At 41.1% G+C, this 18,834-nt stretch overlaps 1 protein-coding gene across 12 annotated transcripts in view; it reads left to right on the top strand.

Moving 5' to 3' along the window:
- Nucleotides 1-18,834, top strand: part of NEBL (nebulette) — a 159,794-nt gene that overhangs the window by 118,243 nt on the left and 22,717 nt on the right. For 11 of the 12 annotated variants that reach the window (XM_025199731.1, XM_025199734.1, XM_025199733.1 and 8 more), the window contains one exon: nt 560-703. The exons of the other annotated variant lie outside the window; for it this stretch is intronic. In XM_025199731.1, the coding sequence (XP_025055516.1) occupies nt 560-703 (144 nt within the window). The remainder of the gene's footprint in view (nt 1-559; nt 704-18,834) is intronic. 12 annotated transcript variants of the gene reach the window in all.

The following is an 18,834-nucleotide window of genomic DNA, read 5'->3' as shown; positions in this document are numbered from 1 at the left end:
AGATGCCACATGCCCCTCCATCACCTCACAGATCATATCTGACCCCATATCACTCCTGTGGATTGTGTTTGTCCCCATATCCTCCCACAGATCCCCAAATCCCCCACCCCCCCGAGTCTGCTTGCCCCCCGTCTCCCCAGTCCTCCCCATCTTGATTTACCTTAGATTGGGTGGCCATTTTTAGCATGATCTAAATTCTCCCTAGCCCCCCTGAATGTCTGCACTTAGCTTAAGGTGTCACCTTACCCTACCTTCTGTGTGACTTACACAACTTGCCATTTTTATGAATAGTGATCCAATTTAAAAACATATAGACCAGTTTTCTAGTTGAGAGAATTAAGTATGCTACAGAGATAGAATAACACCTTCATTTTTCATTAGAAGTTTTCTTTCCTTTCTCTGCTTCCGTTTAGACTTTTAGAGTCCCAGTCAACTTTCTGATTGTGAAATTGGTTGAAGTTCACCTTTTATAATTTCAGGCTATTGGTACATTAATCATTTGCTGTCTATTTTGTTCTGTTATGATTTATTTACTGAGCCATTCTTTTCCCTTTTGTAGAAAAAGCAAGCCATTACAATAAACAGCATTTCCATTCTACCAGTGCTATTGGCATGAATCTGGGGGATGACAAATTAGATGGTTCTGAGATGAACTCTAGCTTTTCTTACAGCAGTGAGGTAACAAGGCCATCTGATGAAGGAGGTACCCACCTATAGTTTCCCACCATTTTTCACTAACAACACTCTCACTGTCATGTTGCATTCAAACTTCACTGATGTATTAATTCAGTGCCCCTTATCTGTATATAAAATGTTAGATCTGAGTGTGCTTTAGACATACATACCTGCACTGATTTTGAGAGCCCATGAGGAGGTTTATTTTAAATATTTCAAACTCAGAGTTGAACTGAATTAGTCTGAATACTTTAGTGACTGCTGTTTATAGTGATTACACGCCTAGATTAGAACTTGCTTGTCTTTCTATCCAAAGACAGAATAAATCAAAAGATGTATAATTTAACTGGAAAGCTTAATTTTACTTCGCAATTTTCAGTGAACAAGTAAACTGAATGACAGTGACTGAAAGGCCATTTCGCATATTAGCATATTAAATATATTGGTATGGAAAATGAATAAAATATATTAATTAGTGGTCTGTTAGTTCTTTTAAAAGTTAGCCTTTTCTGTGCTAGAGTGATGTTCTGTTCTATTCTCATATTACAATATACTATCTTGTTTATTTTACTTATCAGTATGTTGGCTTCACATACTTTTGCCTTTTTCCCCTTCTATTGAAAAAATAGACATATAGCTTTGTGCAGAGAAGGCATTATTTACATGTAATTTTATCACATATGTGTGAAATGATAGACTTTTTTTTTTTTTTTTACTGTTTTTTAAAGTAAAAGTAATTTGACAGCGAAATATTGTTTTTTGGTATTTGAGGATGTTCAGATCCTGATCCAAACTTTGTGGATCAGGGCCAGCTGAATTGCATTTGTGTGTGGATTTTGGAAGGACATAATTCATTCTAAAGAATAAAAAAGCAGAGTAATAGGAGAACCCACTTGCTAGTGCTAGAAGTATATGTGCTTAAAAAGATCACGCTAAATATCATATAAAACTTTGAAAAAGTATAGAAATCATTCCATCATGTAATAATGTTAGTATTCTTTGGTATGCTATAGTGTTAGAAGAGTCTGTGACGATTTAACTGTAAGCAGCAAAAGGTTAAAGGTTTATTGTCATATATTACTTTATATTACTAATATTGTTATCTGTGCCCAGAAGGCTCAGCCAGAACCAGAGCCCCTTTATGTTACCACTCTACATGTGCATAGTAAGAGAGTCTATTTCTTGGATAGCTAGATGAAAAATGGGAGAAAGAAAGTAATTCACCAGGGGAAATGAACACTTTACTACCTCTTGGGACTCACTCCATAAGACCACTTCCTTTTTGGTGTTTGACATTATAGTTAGGTTTCTACATCTTTCAATAAGTGACACTAAATATGCACAATGCACTAATGGTTATACCTTTCTTTGCTTTGATGCATTCTAAAGTGGGATTCTTAGCCCATTGAATATTGTCTATAAATATCTGTTGTGGACTTTCCTTGTTATTTTTACCATGTTCCAAGGCATTATAACTTTGATTTGTTATTTTTATTTTATTGTGAATATTTTTGTGAATATTATGTTATTTTTATTTTATTGTGAATATATTTTATTACTATAGCTGTCTGAGAATAGAAGGTGGGTTTGTATCTTATTATTTGTTTTGGCATTAACATTTTTTGTTTCTCTTTCTCCTTCTAAATTCATTGTTCTGTTTTTAATAGGCACATGTCAAAATAAGAATATTTTAGCCAGACATTTGTTAGCTATGTTGACATAAGTGGTTAGCCAATATTTGGGGTCCTGTAGATTGTTCCCATTATAGGGGAGAAACCAATTTAGTACTAGGTCTTATATCTCAAGTTTTTGCTAAGACTTCATTATTTTGTGACTGGCTTCTGCACCACTGCTTTAATGAATTATAAAGATCTAAACTTCTTTTAGAGACCTCATCCTTTGGGATGCAGCTGACAGATGTTTGTCGTGATGCAGGACAGCCATTTCTAAACGAGACCAATTTATTAGTCAACAAAGTATTTTAATGTTGGATTAGAATGAAAACCCAAATATACATACATGGCCATTATGGCATCATTATTTGTATACCCCTGCCAGTTGGCATTCTTTTCATAATGTCCTGACATTTCTGTTCTTTCTTTTGAGGTCTAGCAGAGCTATTTTAACATCACTGATACAGAGAAAAAAAATCAGATTGCAAATAATGCAGGTCTAATAGTTTACTAAGTATTTTTCTGACAGGATTTTTACAGATCACCAAACCAAACTGATTTTACTTCCATCCAAATCATTGGGATTTCTCTTCCTGCCAGGTTGCCAACAACTTATGAAGGGGATTCTTTTAGTGAGCCACTTATAAGTCCATATTTTTACTGTGGAATATGTTGTCTAGGAAAGATTCAAGCCATTTTGCTTTGGTGGAAATCTTGTTTCTGTCACAACTTGTTCAGTTTTTGTTTTTACAGCTATATGCTCCAATGCTAGCCACATTGAAATCTTGCCTCTTTTACATCTCCTCAGATGGACCTTATAGATCATTTTAGGTAACATCTCATATGGGGACCCATAGCATCCCTTCATTTATTCTCAAGGTTTACCTAGTTTAGGGCTCCTATTCTTTCTTGTAGTATTGTAGAATTATACCAGGTCTCTTCTTTTAAAAGGTTCCCCATAAAATCCTATGTTGAGGGCTTTTAGCTTTGAGGTTTCCAGAATGGTTTGCCTTACTTCTAGACGTGTAAACATTCAACATCACCATATCTTAAGCCCTTTCTTGGATCTGGGCCTAAAAGACCAGTACTATTAGTAACATGCTATACACTAGCAATTCTTGGTCTATTATAATGTTTCAGTAAATTAGATGCAGCAAGTTCAACATATGACTTCATGCATTCTTTTTTATAGCTACCTTGTTTAAAACACATAACTTCTAGAATTAGCTCACAAGGTTATTTGAAAAGAAGTAAAGTACCAAAAAATAGCACATTACCTGGTACATAAATCATTCTTATTGGTATTTGTCTGGTATTCTTAAAAGAGGAAACAGAGTTCAGGACACACAATTCAATTAATTCAGTACAGAAAGGGGGAAAAAAGACACCTTACTATGTGATTCTTAGTAGTTTACAATGCTAAGGGTATTACAGAGCTTAGCTGGATACTTGATACAACAAACAAAGCATCAAGGGAATTTGTTTAATTATACAACAAAGCCTTATTGAGGCCTTATCTTAAAGAGTACAAGCTCAAATGAGTATCTTATTAAGAGCATATGACAACAGCATGAACTGTGCTGTGGACAAATATTAGTCTTTCTATACAAACAGTGGTGTAAATGTTCCCTATATTCAGCTTCCGTTAGGGGTGCTACAGTAACACTGCTTTCTCAAGTCTTTTGTGTTCTTCTCTCACTACTACTCACAAACTGTATTACTAACATTTTGTCCAACTATGGTTAGGTCAAGACAGGAGCAGTCATAAGAGCTAGAGGTGCACCAATACATCAGTCCCATATAGGAGGATAGCAGGATAGGAGTATTGGAGAGATAGGAGTCCAGGAAGGGTGGTCATTCTGGGCGATCCTTCAGGTGCAGAGGGAGATGATCCCATTGTGAGGGAAAGGGGGCAAAGGGGCCAGACCTGGACATGCTGGAAAAGTGGGCAGAACACAATAGGATGAAGTTTAACAAGGGCAAGTGCAGAGTGCTACACCTAGGGCATAAAAATATCCAGCACACTTACTGGCTGGGGAATGACCCTCTCAGCAGCACAGAAGCAGAAAGGGATCTTGGAGTCATAATGGATTCCAAGATGAACATGAGTTGTCAGTGTGATGAAATCATCAGCAAAGCTAACCGCACTTTATCATACATTAGGAGATGCATGACAAATAGATCCAAGGAGGTGATACTTCCCCTCTATACGGGATTAGTCAGACCACAGTTGGAATACTGCATCCAGTTTTGGGTGCCGTACTTTAAGAAGGATGTGGATAACCTCGAGAGGGTCCAGAGGAGGGCCACTCCTATGGTTAAGTGTTGGCAGGTCAAACCCTGTGAGGAGAGATTGGGGAAACTAGCACTCTTCAGCCTCCGCAAGAGAAGGCTGAGAGGTGATCTTGTGGCTGCCTACAAATTCATTAGCGGGCTGCAGCAAGGAATCAGAGATGCTCTGTTCACCAGGGCGCCTCTTGGGGTAACAAGGAACAATGGTCACAAACTGATTTAGGCTGGACATCAGGAAGAACTTTTTCACAGGAAGGCTGGCCAGAATTTCGAATGGGCTTCCAAAGGAGGTGGTGCTCTACCTTGGGGTCTTGAAGAGAATGCTGGAAGGGCATCTTGCTGGGGTCACAAGACCCCAGCACTCCTTCCAGCGCGGGGCAGGAGGTCAGACTCAATCTATTGAGGTCCCTTCTGACCCTAGCATGTATGAATCTATATCAGATTGGCACCAATATAAGGAAAATTGACAGTAATGACAGAGTTTATTATTAATTTACTGTGACCTAATAGGGATACATGTATAGACACAGATTTTACTGCAGCTACTTAGGCAGGTCTGCAGTAAACTTCTTGTGTAGATGTACCCACAGCATAAGACTAATTTCCATGTCCCCAGATCTTTTTGTTGGCCCTTTTTGGAATTCTTTCCAGTGTTTCTGCACCCTTCTTGAAGCACCGAAGTGGGTATGGTATTCTAGTGTAGTCTTGCAAATGTTGCATACAATGACAGTCAGAATCTAGCATTGACAGCTTACAATGAGGTGGTAATCTTAGGGTGCTGACAGATGGATAGCACCCCACTGTAACTCATGGTGCTTCACAGAAAGTGTCATGAGTTACAGTGATTTTCCCCCCCCAACCTGCCCAACCCAAGAGATGTTCACTGTTGAGTCTGGGGGATCAAGCTCCACTTTGGATCCAATCCAAGAAAGGCTGCATGTCTGCTTTGGAGTGCCTTCATCGGAACTCTCATTAAATGAGGATTAATTTTGTGTGTAATCAGGCACTTTTAAAGCACTCTGCAGCCATGCTTTTCTGCCAGGGCATGGCTGTAGAGCCCATTCAAGAGGCCAAGCATGAGAAAAATATCACTTCTGTTAGCACCCTTAATGACTACTATGTCTTTCTTCAAGTTCCTCATTTCCAAGAGCCTCTTCTCCTGTATTGTTTGGTGCCAGAGGTTTTTGTCTGTATTAAAATATATTTTGTTGGGTTAGAACCATTTAACCAGGTGATTCAGATTACTCTGTAACAGAACCCTGTTCTTCTCATTATTAACTACCCATCAATCATTATGTCATCTACAAACTTTTCCAATAAAGATATTGTATTATCACCAAAATTTGTTATAAAAATGGTGAATAATTTTGGATTAAGACTTGTTCACTGATGTTCCTTAATGAACAAAGACATTTTAGATCTTATATGAAGGGTGACTATTATATTTACCAGCTTCAGCCAGGTTTAACTCAGTCACTGGCATTACAATATGCCGAGTTCATATGACGATAAAAATACAGAGTACAACTAAAATAATATTAGGAGAATTATTGTTTGCTCTCAGTGAAAGAATCTTGTCTAGCCAGCCTTTTCCTTCATACCACCTCCTTCATATGGTGAATGCCCAGTGCATCCATATTTAGGAAACCTTAGAGGGCACCTAGAGCTCCACTTTTCTCCTTGCCAAATGCAATCCAAATATCTGTTGGACTCTGCTTGGCACATGAGGAGCCTTGCAATCTTCTCTTGCTGCTGTTGGCTCAGTTCCCTTGGTGTTGCGATGCTGCAGCCTGAACAGAGTTGCAAGGTGATTTACCTTTGCCTTTTCTAGCTGTTGCCCTTGGCATGAATGTCATTTGTTGCTTTTTGACATATTGGTTGGGTTTTAAGGCTGTTGCATTTGGAAAAAGGTCCGTTTATCTTATCTTGCTTTTCCACACCCGGCTCTGCAGGCTGCTGGCGGGCCTTGTGCATGGCATTGCCCATCAGCAGCCTGCAGAGCCACATGTGTGACTGGCTATGGGAAAACCAGGTCACAAAATCCTTGGACGCAGGTGTCAGAGTGGATGTAGTTTTTCTGGACATTAGGAAGGCCTTCAACACTGTCTCTCACCCCATTCTCGTTAAGAAATTATGCAACTGTTGTGTCGATGCCTACACAGTCAGATGGGTCGCAAATTGGCTGGAGGGTCACACCCAGAGAGTGGTGGTGGATGGGTCATTTTCGACTTGGAGGTATGTGGGCAGTGGGGTCCCCCAGGGCTCGGTCCTCAGGCTTGCACTGTTCAACATCTTCATCAGCGACTTGGACAAGGGGGTGAAAAGCACCCTGTTCAAATTCTTAGATGACACTAAGATGTGGGGAGAAGTGGGCACGCTGGAGGAGAGGGACAGCTTGCAACTAGATCTAGACAGGTTACAGGGGTGGACGCATGAGAACTGGATGGGATTCAATACTGACAAGTGCAAGGTACTGCACCTAGGGAGGAAAAACCAGCAGCATACCTACAGGCTGGGGAACTCCCTTCTAGTCAGCACAGAGGAAGAAAAGGATCTTGGAGTCATTATTGATTCCAAAATAAACATGGGCCGCCAATGTGGGGAGGCAGTCAGGAAGGCTAACCACATCTTGTCATGCATCCACAGATGCATCATGAGCAGGTCCAAGGAGGTGATCTTCCTCTTCTATGCAACATTGGTCAGGCTGCAGTTGGAGTACTGTGTCCAGTTCTGGGCGCCGCACTTCAGGAGGGATGTGGACAGCATCAAGAGGGTCCAGAGGAGGGTCACTCACATGATCAGGGGACAGCAAGGCAGGCCCTACAAGTGGAGGCTACGGGACCTGAACCCGTTCAGCCTCCACAAGAGAAGGCTGAGTGGGGATCTGGTGGCCATCTACAAACTGGCCAAGGGGGACCAGCAGGCAATGGGAGGGTCCCTGTTCCCCCAAGCACTACCAGGAGTAACAAGGAATAATGGCCATAAGTTGATGGAGGGTAGATTCAGGCTAGATATCAGGAGGCACTACTTCACACTCAGGGTGGCTAGGATCTGGAACCAACTTCCAAGGGACGTGATGCTTGCTCCTACCCTGGGGGGGGTCTTCAAAAGGCTAGATAATCACCTGGCTGGGGTCGTTTGACCCCAGCTTGCTTTCTTTCCTGCCCACGACAGGGGGTCAGACTTGATGATCTGCTCAGGTTCCTTCTGACCCTACCAACTATGAAAATGGTGCAGAGCAGTGGTGGCAGTATGGGGCGTGGCAGCCACCATGTGTGAACCGCCCCCTCCTGCCCCCGTTCATCTGACCAGGTGGTGTGTGCATGCATGGCCTGCAGAGGGGCGCCACTGCCCTCGTTCCCCCCTCCCCCCGGGTCCTGCTCCTGGGAGTGGGCACAGAGTGAGCTGAGGTGGAGGGTGGGGAGGCATTGTAGTGTGTTGTGTGGGGCCAGCGGTGCTGGTGTGCCCCTCCACCTCCCCTGACTAAGAAGCAATGTATGGGAATGCTCTGGGGGAAATGCCGCTGCTGTGCCCTGGGGCACACTTCATCCCTGCCCACCTGCCCTCCCGTGCATACCCCCTATGGCCTTTCTAAGTACCCCTGGGGTATGTGTACCCTTGGTTGACAACCCCTGTTCTAGGTCTCTTTAAAAGGGGAGAGCATGTTGGCTTGTCACTGGAGACCACTTTATTTACCTACAAGAGATGGGCTAGTAATCATGCTGCAGGTAATATTTTCAGAAGCATATAAATGATATATAGAAGCTTAGGTTCTATTTTGGAAACTGATATCAGTGGGACATAACTTAAGTTACCCCATGCCTAAGTCACCTTACAAAATGAATATGATTAGGGGCCTGGGGAGCAAGATTTATGAAGGAAGGCTGACAGAACTGGTATTATTTAGTTTGGAAAAGAAAAGACTGAGGGGGGATTTGATAACAGTTTTTAAAAACCTGAAGGGTGATTATAAGGAGGATGAAGGTGGTCTTTTTTTCTGTGGCTATAGGGGACAGGACTAAGAGCAGTGGCTTCAAGCTGCAAATTGAGATTGGAGATTATGAGGAACTTTCTTACTAGCAGAGTAGTCAAGCATTGGAACAGGCTACCTAGAGAAATTGTAGAATCTCCATTCTTGGACATTTTCTTTTTGTTAGGATAGTTTAGTCAGAGACCATCCTGCCTTGAGCAGGGTGCTGGACTAACTGATCTTTTGACATCCCTTCCAGCCCTACTTTCCTATGATTCTGTGCTGTCCTCTGTTTCCTGTGCACTTTTTGAAAAATATACCCTGTGACTATGAAGGCATGACTTAGATTATATCCATAGAGTACCCTTTGCTGTAGTGGCCTAAATTGTGTCCACATCCACCATTTGAGGCAAGAATTGCTGTGAATAAATTGAAAAGTGTCAAGGGCCACTTCCATTCTTGCTATGTCCAAGAGAGAATATTTTTTTCTACTCTGTCTAAATTTGTCAGTTGTAGTAAAAGGAACTTGATAGGGAAGGGAGAAGTTTGGCCCACACAAGAAAGCAATTAGCCCCTGGTGCTCACATTATGTGGCTATAGCCTACTGGTAGCCTTGGGTATTTTGCATTTCAGCAACTGCAGTAGCCCAGAATACAGGCAGCACAAAGTTGCCTTAAAACTGGCACAACACAGAGTTCACTCTTATGTCACTCCTGCTTCTGTTAAACTAATTTTTGGGCATGGGCACACATAACACTTAGAAGAGTTTAAATGCAGTTTAAGCCTGAAGCTGACATACAAGCCTGTTAAACCAGTTTAAATCTGGAATGGTTAAAAAATGTACCTGGACAATCAAGTGGTATTTTTAACCAGTTCACTGTGAACCATTTCAGTGTCATGTGCGTCTGCACTGTTTGGGAGCAGTTGTGAAATGGTTCCCATTTTGGAATGGTCCCATTGTTCTGTATGCCTGCACCTTTTGTTTTATTTATTAATCTCGAACAAAAGATAGTAAGGGGAAGCAAGGAGTTCAGGGAGTCATCAGAGATTTGAGTATATATTTCTTTTCTGAAACTTTAGTTATAAAAAGAAAACAACATATTACAAACACAGGAAATTCTAAGTTAGGAATAACATTTCAAGTAACCTACATTTTTGAGGGTATAGCAATTCACAGCCAAGGAAGCTAAACTACAGCTGCTTCCACTTATCAGAGTTCCCTTCCTGCCACCTGGAACAAATTGTGCATTAAAATAATTATTAAAAAAATTAGGCTCTTCCATGATGGGGCAGGAGGTAACTATGCAAACTCATGGGTTAGTAGATTATTAGCATCATGGTGAACTGACACAAGGTATATACTCTGTTAGTTGCCTTGGCACTGTTATCAGGGCACTGCCATTATTTCAGTCATTTCTATTTTCTATCATCCCTTGTGTCACTGATCCTGAAGCTGCTTCTTTTGCTGCTCTTGTGTTTCAAATTAGGAAATCCAGTCCTCAGCACTAGAAGAGGTTATACTATCATGAGTCATTGCTATTATCTTTCTTTCAGTTCCTTTTCATGCAGCCGTTTGGACATCCACATTTTGTTTTCATTAATGCTCAGAGCCTCATTCTTCAAAGTTCTTGCTTTTGTTGTAGTTATCAAAGTCTTTTATACTACTTTTCTTCCATCTTGTTTTGATCTCAGAATGTTTTAATTTCATTTCCTAATATTATTTTGCTTCATTTAGCTTTTATTTTAATTATTTCAGTGTATTGCATCTCTATGGGGCATTCCTTTCAGCTTGCTCCTATTTTCCTTATATTTAAATCAGCAGGATTTTATTTAAATGATACCCATGTTTGTTTTGATTCAGAAGTTTTTTTAGAGTGAACTTAGTTGTCATCTGGTATTACTCATTTAGCTTTTTATTGTTATTTACAATTTTTTTGCTGAATTTTTCCTGGCAGTACTTTTCTCTTTCATTTGTCTTTCTATTTCCTTTCTACCTTGATTTCTAGTGTCCTTTTTAGGGTTTCATTGCAACACTCCTGCTTATATACATAGTACATACATTTCTCTTGCCCCCGCCCCATTTTAAGAGCCAAAGCTCACAATTGTCTTTATTATTTTACATTTGTATTTAATTTGTGCATACAGAGAAAATGAGGGAGTAGGTATGAAGTCTTTGTTGCCACTGTGATATCATGGTCAAGCCTAACATCATTGCAGGGTTGGGGGCAATGTTAGGTAAGTTGCTTTCTTTTCTCCATCTCTTCCCCACCCCCCCTCCATACACACACAAATTTGGCATTCTCTTATCTTAAAATCTTTCCTGGTGCCTCTGTCCAGAAAGTAGACTTCATAGGAACTGGCTCAATGAAGCTTTGATCAGGACATACAGGAGAATAAACAAAGATACTGAGATAGCTCTTAAAGCAGAATTTTCCAATATACCATATTGTCTATTAATTTTAATGGGAATGCTACACAATTGCATGGGTGCAGCATAAACAGTATTAAGGCTTAACCTTTCCAGTCCTAACTCCCAGGGTTCACCCAATCTTTGAAACATCTCACCTGCCTACCATGAAGAGAATGAGGAGATATGTAGGATTACTTCAGTCTTCAAAGACCCTAGGTCTCCTTCTTCATCTAGAGTAATACTGTTCAGCATTCATTTCCTTGGTCTCTTGCCTACTCCTTTAAGCCTCTTGCATTATGTCTGGACCACAAGCTTATCCTGCACAGCAGAGGTACCCTCAAACATGCTGTGTTGTTCTGCACAAGGGAGGTGGGATAGGAGAAAGATTCTGTTAAGCTTAGTAGCTCACTGTTATGCTGAGATAGGGTAGTAGAGATGGGAACACTTTATTCTAGTGGCAGGATTTACAGACCCACTCCCTCATCTCAGTCTGTTCCTTTCCACACTTCTTGGGCCAGATGGACTTTGTAGGTTAGGGCAGTAGTACCCTTGTTATTGATTCCACCAGTAGGGGCCCCTGGTTGGGGTGGAGTGGGTCTGGGCATGACAGTTTAAAGTAGTCTCTGCAGTCAAGGAAGGTTGCCAACCCAAGAACATTTTTTTTTATTCCAAGCTTTTTACTGGCAAGCAATTTGTTTTTAACTATGGTTCATGTTAAACCCCTAAATTTGAACGCAGCCCTTCTAAAACAGATATCAGTAAAAACTTCCAGATTGTCAGTAAAACCATTTTCTTGGTTTGGCAACTGTGCTCAGACCTTCAATATGCCACAAAATGCTGAGGCACTTTGTAGCTCCAGAAAAATACAGGAAACCCTCGTTATTCACAGGTTTGGCATTCATGGTTTCAGATATTCGTGAATGCTGAACCTGCATTTTAAATGCACTTAAAGGAGCTCCTCAGAAAGTCCACGCTTGCTGCGGCTGGACTCCCACCACCACTGCTGCACTCCCGCCGCCACCAGTGCCTTCCCCACCTCCAGCCACAGGGGGCACTGCATTCATGAACGCAGATGGCGTTCATAAATGCAGTGCCTTATTCACGGACTTAGCCATTTGCAGGGGATACGTTCCCGTATCCCCCACAAATGGTGAGGGTCTCCTGTAATAAAGTACTGCGAGGGTTGCACACATGCATAGCCCCTAGCTGGGAGCACTACAAATTCACCTCAAAGGTGTGCTTTCCTGCCAAGGAGCAACCTTTGCTGTGGAGGTATCAGCAACTGATTGGGTTGTGTCAAAGCTGCCCAGTGTGCTGCTGTCACAGCCGCAGTGGAGCAGAATGGCTCTGTGGCAGTTGCTGCTATAGGTCTACTGTCAGCTGCTCACCCTCTTTCCCCATTGGAGCGGGGGTGGGAGAGCAGAGCACTCTGGAATGCTGGGAGTCTGAAGTGTTATTTGCAACTGTCCGCAAATCAAATGTTGGGCTATAAAAGGTAGCATTACTAAAATCCTGTTTGAAATAGGAACTTTTTTGTGGTGGACCCACCATTTTTATGGCACTCCAGCCTGAATACATGGATACTTACTGTTTGTAGCTCTGTAAACTACAGAAGTAATATGTGTCCATAGCGCAATTGGAGTTGCAGCTAGCAAGGGATGTGAAAGCTAACAACAAGGGTTTCTAGAAGTATGTTAGCAACAAGAGGAAGAGCAGGAAGAGTGTAGGTCTCTTACTGAATGGTAGAAGCAACCTAGTGAGAGATGGCGAGGAAAAGGCTGAAGTACTCAGTGCCTTTTTTTACCTCTGTCTTCACAGGCAAGGTCAGCTCCCAGACTACTGCACTGGGTAGCACATTTTGAGGAGAAGGTGAGCAGCCCTCAATGGTGCAAGAACTGGTTATGGACTATTTAGAAAAGCTGGACATGTACAAGTCCATGGGGCCAGATGCAATACATCTAAGGGTGCTGAGGGAGTTGACTGATGTGATTGCAGAGCCGCTGGCCATTATCCTTGAAAACTTTGGGTGATCGGGGGAGGTCCCAGATAATTGGAAAAAGGGAAATATAGTGCCCATATTTAAGAAACGGAAGAAGGAGGATCCAGGGAACTACAGACTGGTCAGCGTCACCTCAGTTGCTGGAAAAATCATGGAGCAGGTCCTCAAGGTATCCATTTCACAGTACTTGGAGAAGAAGAAGTGATCGGGAACAGTTAGCATGGATTCACCAAGGGCAAGTCATGCCTGACCAACCTGGCTGCCTTCTATGATGAGATAATTGGTTCTGAGGATGCAAGGAAAAATGTAGACGTGATATAACTTGACTTTAGCAAGGCTTTTGATATGGTCTCCCACAATGTTCTTGCAAGCAAGCTAGGGAAGTATGTGTTGGATAAATGGACTGTAAGGTTGATAGAAAGCTGACTGAATCTTTGGGCTCAACAGGTAGTGATCGGTGGGTCGATGTCTAATTGGCACCCTGTAACAAGTGGAGTGCCCCAGGGTCAGTCCTGGGGCCAGTTTTGTTCAGTATCTTCATTAACAATCTGGATGACAGCAAGCTGGGGGGGTTGTAGTAGATATGCTGGAGGGTAGGGTTAGGCTGTTATAACTGTCTATGAAATTCTATATCTCACATATGACCTCATACAACTTTTAACTTGCATTTGTAACAACTGGCTATAGAATTGTGATGCAGATAATACAGACTTGATTATCTATATCTAATTCTAATTTGTTTTCCATATGGATTTTCACTTTTTCACTTAAAATGTCAGGAAAACATTTTCATTCAGTTTCAGTGTATATGAACATCACATGATAACCTCTGTTTATGGTTTTACAGGCTGGTGACTTTTAAAACATTCTAACTTCTTGAATTTCTTAAGATGTTGCTTGTTTTATAGAAGATACACTATTAGCCATACCCTACACCTTGTATTTAAATAAAAAAGCTTGTTTGCTAACTTGCTGTCAGAGGATTAGGGCATTTTCTAAGGTTATGTTGGAATGTTGAACATAGCTATCTGCACTCCAAAAATAGCAGACTAGAAAGTTAGCATTAAACTGAATTGTGGGGTTGGGAGGGTGTGCATTTTCCTGAAAAGATCATTAGGACTTTGCTATTCTGCTGGGACTGGGCCAAATTATATATTGACCTGCTCCCTGCAGACCAATAAAGGATCATCACAGCATCTTCTGACTCTTATGCCATCCAGCTCTCAGTGTCCAAACTTCACAGACAGACCTCCATGGAGTTCAAGATTGGGGTTATGGAAACAGCATCCTGTATGTAAAGTCACCTTTTTACACAGAAATGGGGAAACCCTTGAACAGTCTGTGCCTGTCCAGTTATTTTATGATGCATGTGCACTTTTGGAATACAGAGCCTTTTCAAGAACCAAATTGTTTTCCTGTGCCTTCTCTTAAATTTTCATTCCATTTGCTAAGGGGCTTATTGTTGAATACTTTAGTTATTTGCATCAGCACAACACTGATTCCTATGATCTACAATATGTTATTGGCTAAAATTTTTTAAATAAATCAAAAGTTCTGAAACAGTTATAGCTATTTTGTAAAACCATATATCTTTTGGAATAAAATTCTAGACCATAGTTTTCAATAGAAAGTGATGGGACTTCAGGGAAAATGAGTTGCTCTCTTGCCTCTGCCCTTATACTGTATTTCTTTCCTAAGATAATTTTATCAACTTAATTTTTCCCTCTACAGAAATCTAAGATGGTCCCTGAAAATGACAACAGAAGTTACAAAATAAATACATAAAGCATAATTATCTATATTAGAAACATGTGTAGCATAAATATTCAAGTTGGGGTATTTTGTTCCTCCTTTGAATGCATTATTTTTGCCCCTACATGTTTCAAAGTAAGCATACATTTTTTTTCTCTAAGTTTAATATAATTCTCACCACTTTCAACTGGACTGTTGCTTGAGAAAGAATTGCAGGATCATGAACTTGGCACACTAATTTAGTTCAGCTTTATACAACTGAAAATGTTATTTGGGCTGCATTATTTTTTGCATGTTTTTGAGGGCAGTGTTATCAAAATACAGAATTACATCATTTTATCCATTATGATATTTTGAAATTTGCTGGCTTTGAGAGTGGTTGAACTCCAGATGCCACTTCATTTTTTTGTACTGTGGATAATCAATATTAATGGTTTTAAATGCTCTAAAATTACCATGCCTGTTGGAAGGGAACATTTTGAAATGGAAACTTCACAAAATGAAGAAAGAAGCCAAACTCAACAGCGACATATTTTCTAAGCCTATGCAAGAAATGCAACATCATTTCCAGAGGACTGAATATCTACAATCCTCTGACTACTGCACACAACTCCAAATATGCTTCACAACTATGCAGGAGAACTTCAGGAAAACTTAGAAAACATTTCCTTCACATAACCTACTCCAAACGAAATCAATTCAAGCAGGAAATCAACACATGCTACAACAACTTAAAAGAGATAAATCCTGATATCTTCCCAAACATTATACAACACACACACAAAGACTATCAAGGATTTTTTTTATAACATCCATCCAACATAAAAAGAAGCAATGGAACCAACTACTACGGGAACAACTTTCCCAGCCACTAAACAACCATCAGAGAAACAACACCATTACTGTACAACATTCCAACCCCATACCTAACGAAACTGAAGGAACTAATGAACCCTCAAATATTATCGATCTCTACATGCACGCACACTTACCAAAGCTGAAAAATCTGTCCTCTCTAAAGACCTCAATTTCTTTCCAGAAAAATATCTTAATAAGATACTACAGTGTGGAGAACTAAAATATTTTTTCCTATGCCTTCATCTCAAGGAATATTTCCACAACCAAAACGAATCCACAAATCCACTTTCAGCAACACTTCATCCTGTGACAACATTGAGGAAAAGGTTAACACCAAAAAATAAAAAAAACCCCCATCAGATTGGATACCTCACAGTGGACAAAATTCAAACCTTGATTGCTATATTGACTGCGTCAGGGAAAGAATGAACAATGAAATAATCAACAAAAAATACCACCATAACAACCTTCCCTTTCAGAGAGAAGGGCCATAGAATCTCTAAGATCACACCCCCCCCCAAATAGTAATAGAGGAGGAGCTATAGTCGTCCTTAACCATTGAAGACTACATAAAAGATGCCAACAGACAACTCTCTGACACCACCTACTATGAAAAACTACAGGAAGATCCAATTCCCCTTTTCACCTGAAAACAACCATCACATCATTTCCTTCTAAACTACAAGAAAAACTACAAAACTTGATTCCCACACTACCCAATCCAGGAACTTTTTACATGCTCCCTAAAATCCACAAACTTGGAAACCCAGGCAAGCCTATAATATACATACTCTCCATCTACAGCTCTGCGTCTATGCTGTTTTTCCACCCTGCCACAATCCCCAGACTGGGCAGCCTCCCCTCTGGACCCACCAAAACTCCCATGAAACCACCAGTCCCCTGTGGACCCACCAGCCTTCCACCCACCCCTCCTGACTTGTTTCTGGCTGCCTGCACCTTTCTTCGCAAGCTGTGAATGCTTGCACTTGGCAATCTTGACTCAGGTTTAGCTGCCTGAACCTGGGCTGGGTTCTGCAAATGCTTGTTCACACCCTACATTATAAGTTGTCACAAGTAAGAAGTTACAAAGGATTTTGTGGGAGGAATTTTGGGTTTTGGTTTTATATTTTTCTTTTAGCATTGCTTCTTTACACCTTTTAAGGTCTGAAAAATAAAAGTTTCACCTGAGCCAAACCCAATAAGATGATAATATTGTAAACCATTAATATAAAAGGGAAAGTGAAATACGAGTAATTGCTCCCACTAGCAAATATAAAAAAAAAATCAATGAAGTTAATCAAGAAAGAAAGTTCAGAATGCATCTAGTAAAATCTTAACAGAACAAGGAAAAGTGCCTATCCATGTTTCTGGGAGCAGTGGTCAGCCCCCAGATCCCTTGTCAATAAATCTGGCTTCAGCTAAATGAATTTCATGTTATACCTCTGTGTTTTATTGTTCCCTTAGGTTAACTGAAACCACTGTTTTTCTCCTGCTCCTTTAAGTGATGCTATATCATTTTACACTAAGTCTTGAGCCAACAACTGCAGTGAACTTTTATTGTGTGCGCGCTGCAGGTGGTCATAGTGAAGCAAGGTCACATTTTATCTGTCTTACTTTTGTTCACATTGGACCAAATTCTTGCCCACCATGAACATATCACAGATCTGTTTCTCTCAGTAGAATTGAATTCACTTATGGCAAGGCAGAATCTGGTCCATTATCTTCCAAAAAAATAAGTGCCTAATCATTGTAGAACCATGGTTGATTCCAACTTTCCTAAAGCTATAAAGAATATGCTGCAATATTATTGAACTGTTTTTCCAGTAAAATACAATTTGGATTTATTCTTTTGGAATAAAGGTACCAAATGTACTATAGAACTTAAAAATGTGTAATTAACTAACTTCCTTAATGATCCCATAAACCATGAGTAGGCAAAATATGGCCTGTGGGCCACATTCGGCTTGCCAGGCTATTCTGTCTGGCCCATGGGGCCCCTAAAATTTTTAGAAAATGTATATTTTTCTGCTTCTGGCTACCTGTGAAAGATGACAGGAGCCAGGGGCAGTAGGACCCAAAGGAAAGGGGAAGCTGGCAGGACTCACCAGCAAGACCAGCCTGGCCCTGCCCTGTCCCAAACCCTTTCCTGTGCCCACTGCCCCTCCCTCCCCCCCAACCGGAAGTCTCTGCCTGCCGCAGTTTTCATTGCTTCCCTGCACTCCTGCTGGCCAGTCCGGCACCACGTGGCCCCTGGCTGCATGGCTGGACCGGGGAGTACAGGCCCGTGCAGGTAACCCAGTGCCAGGAGCAGGAGGGGTATATGTGTGTGTAATGAGGGAGAGACTGTGTGTATGTGTGTGTGTGTGTGTGTGTGTGTGTATTTGTTCATAGGATGAGTCTCATGTGCACACCCCACCATACACACGCACCCACACACCCCCTTGCACTGCCATACACACAGACCCCCAGACCCGCAACCCCTCACACACCCCAGCCATCCTCATGCAACCCCCCACAAACCTATACCTACCCACACACTAACAGCTCCCAACAAACCTATACCAGTGCCCACCACCCCCCACAACATACAAGAGTAAGACTTCATTTTAAGCTATTGTGCAATCATCTCTATGTAAACTACACAAACTCATGTACACCAGGACAAAAATATTTTTGATATCAAATTAATGAATGTTGTAGATGTTCAATTTTTAGAATATAATTTGGTATTTTTCTGGTTCTGAGATGGAAAAACCTCTTGATGAAAGGAGTATTTTTGGGGGCAAGGGGAGGGACTTCTCGTGGCAAAGGTCAGGGGTTAGGAGGCAGGACTTCCAGTCACAAGATGGTGACCAGGGGGTGGGGAGACCAATGCAGCCCTTGACAGCTTGCCAGAAGTCAGTAAGCGGCCCTCCACCCAAAATAATTGCCTGCTTCTGCTATAAACAAAAGGATGAAAGGTAACTAAACTAGCTGTTAGATCTAAGGCGGAAAAATGTCTGTTTGCCTATAGTATCTTGTTACCATATTCCCATTTTTAATGTTGCCAAAGAAACTCATAAACTTCATAACGTTTTTTGGGAGCTGAAAATTTCCATTGCAGTAGATTTCAACACCATGCAGATTTCTTTGTGCAGCTTTCTTGACTTCTCACCTTGATGGGAGTTGGACACGTTACACTTCAGATGTGATTAACCAGTTAATC

The sequence above is a fragment of the Alligator sinensis genome, unplaced genomic scaffold (genome assembly GCF_000455745.1).
Source record: "Alligator sinensis unplaced genomic scaffold, ASM45574v1 scaffold221_1, whole genome shotgun sequence".
NCBI lineage: Eukaryota > Metazoa > Chordata > Crocodylia > Alligatoridae > Alligator > Alligator sinensis.
Note: the sequence above shows the minus strand (reverse complement) of the source record. Positions and strands in the feature narration are given on the sequence as shown.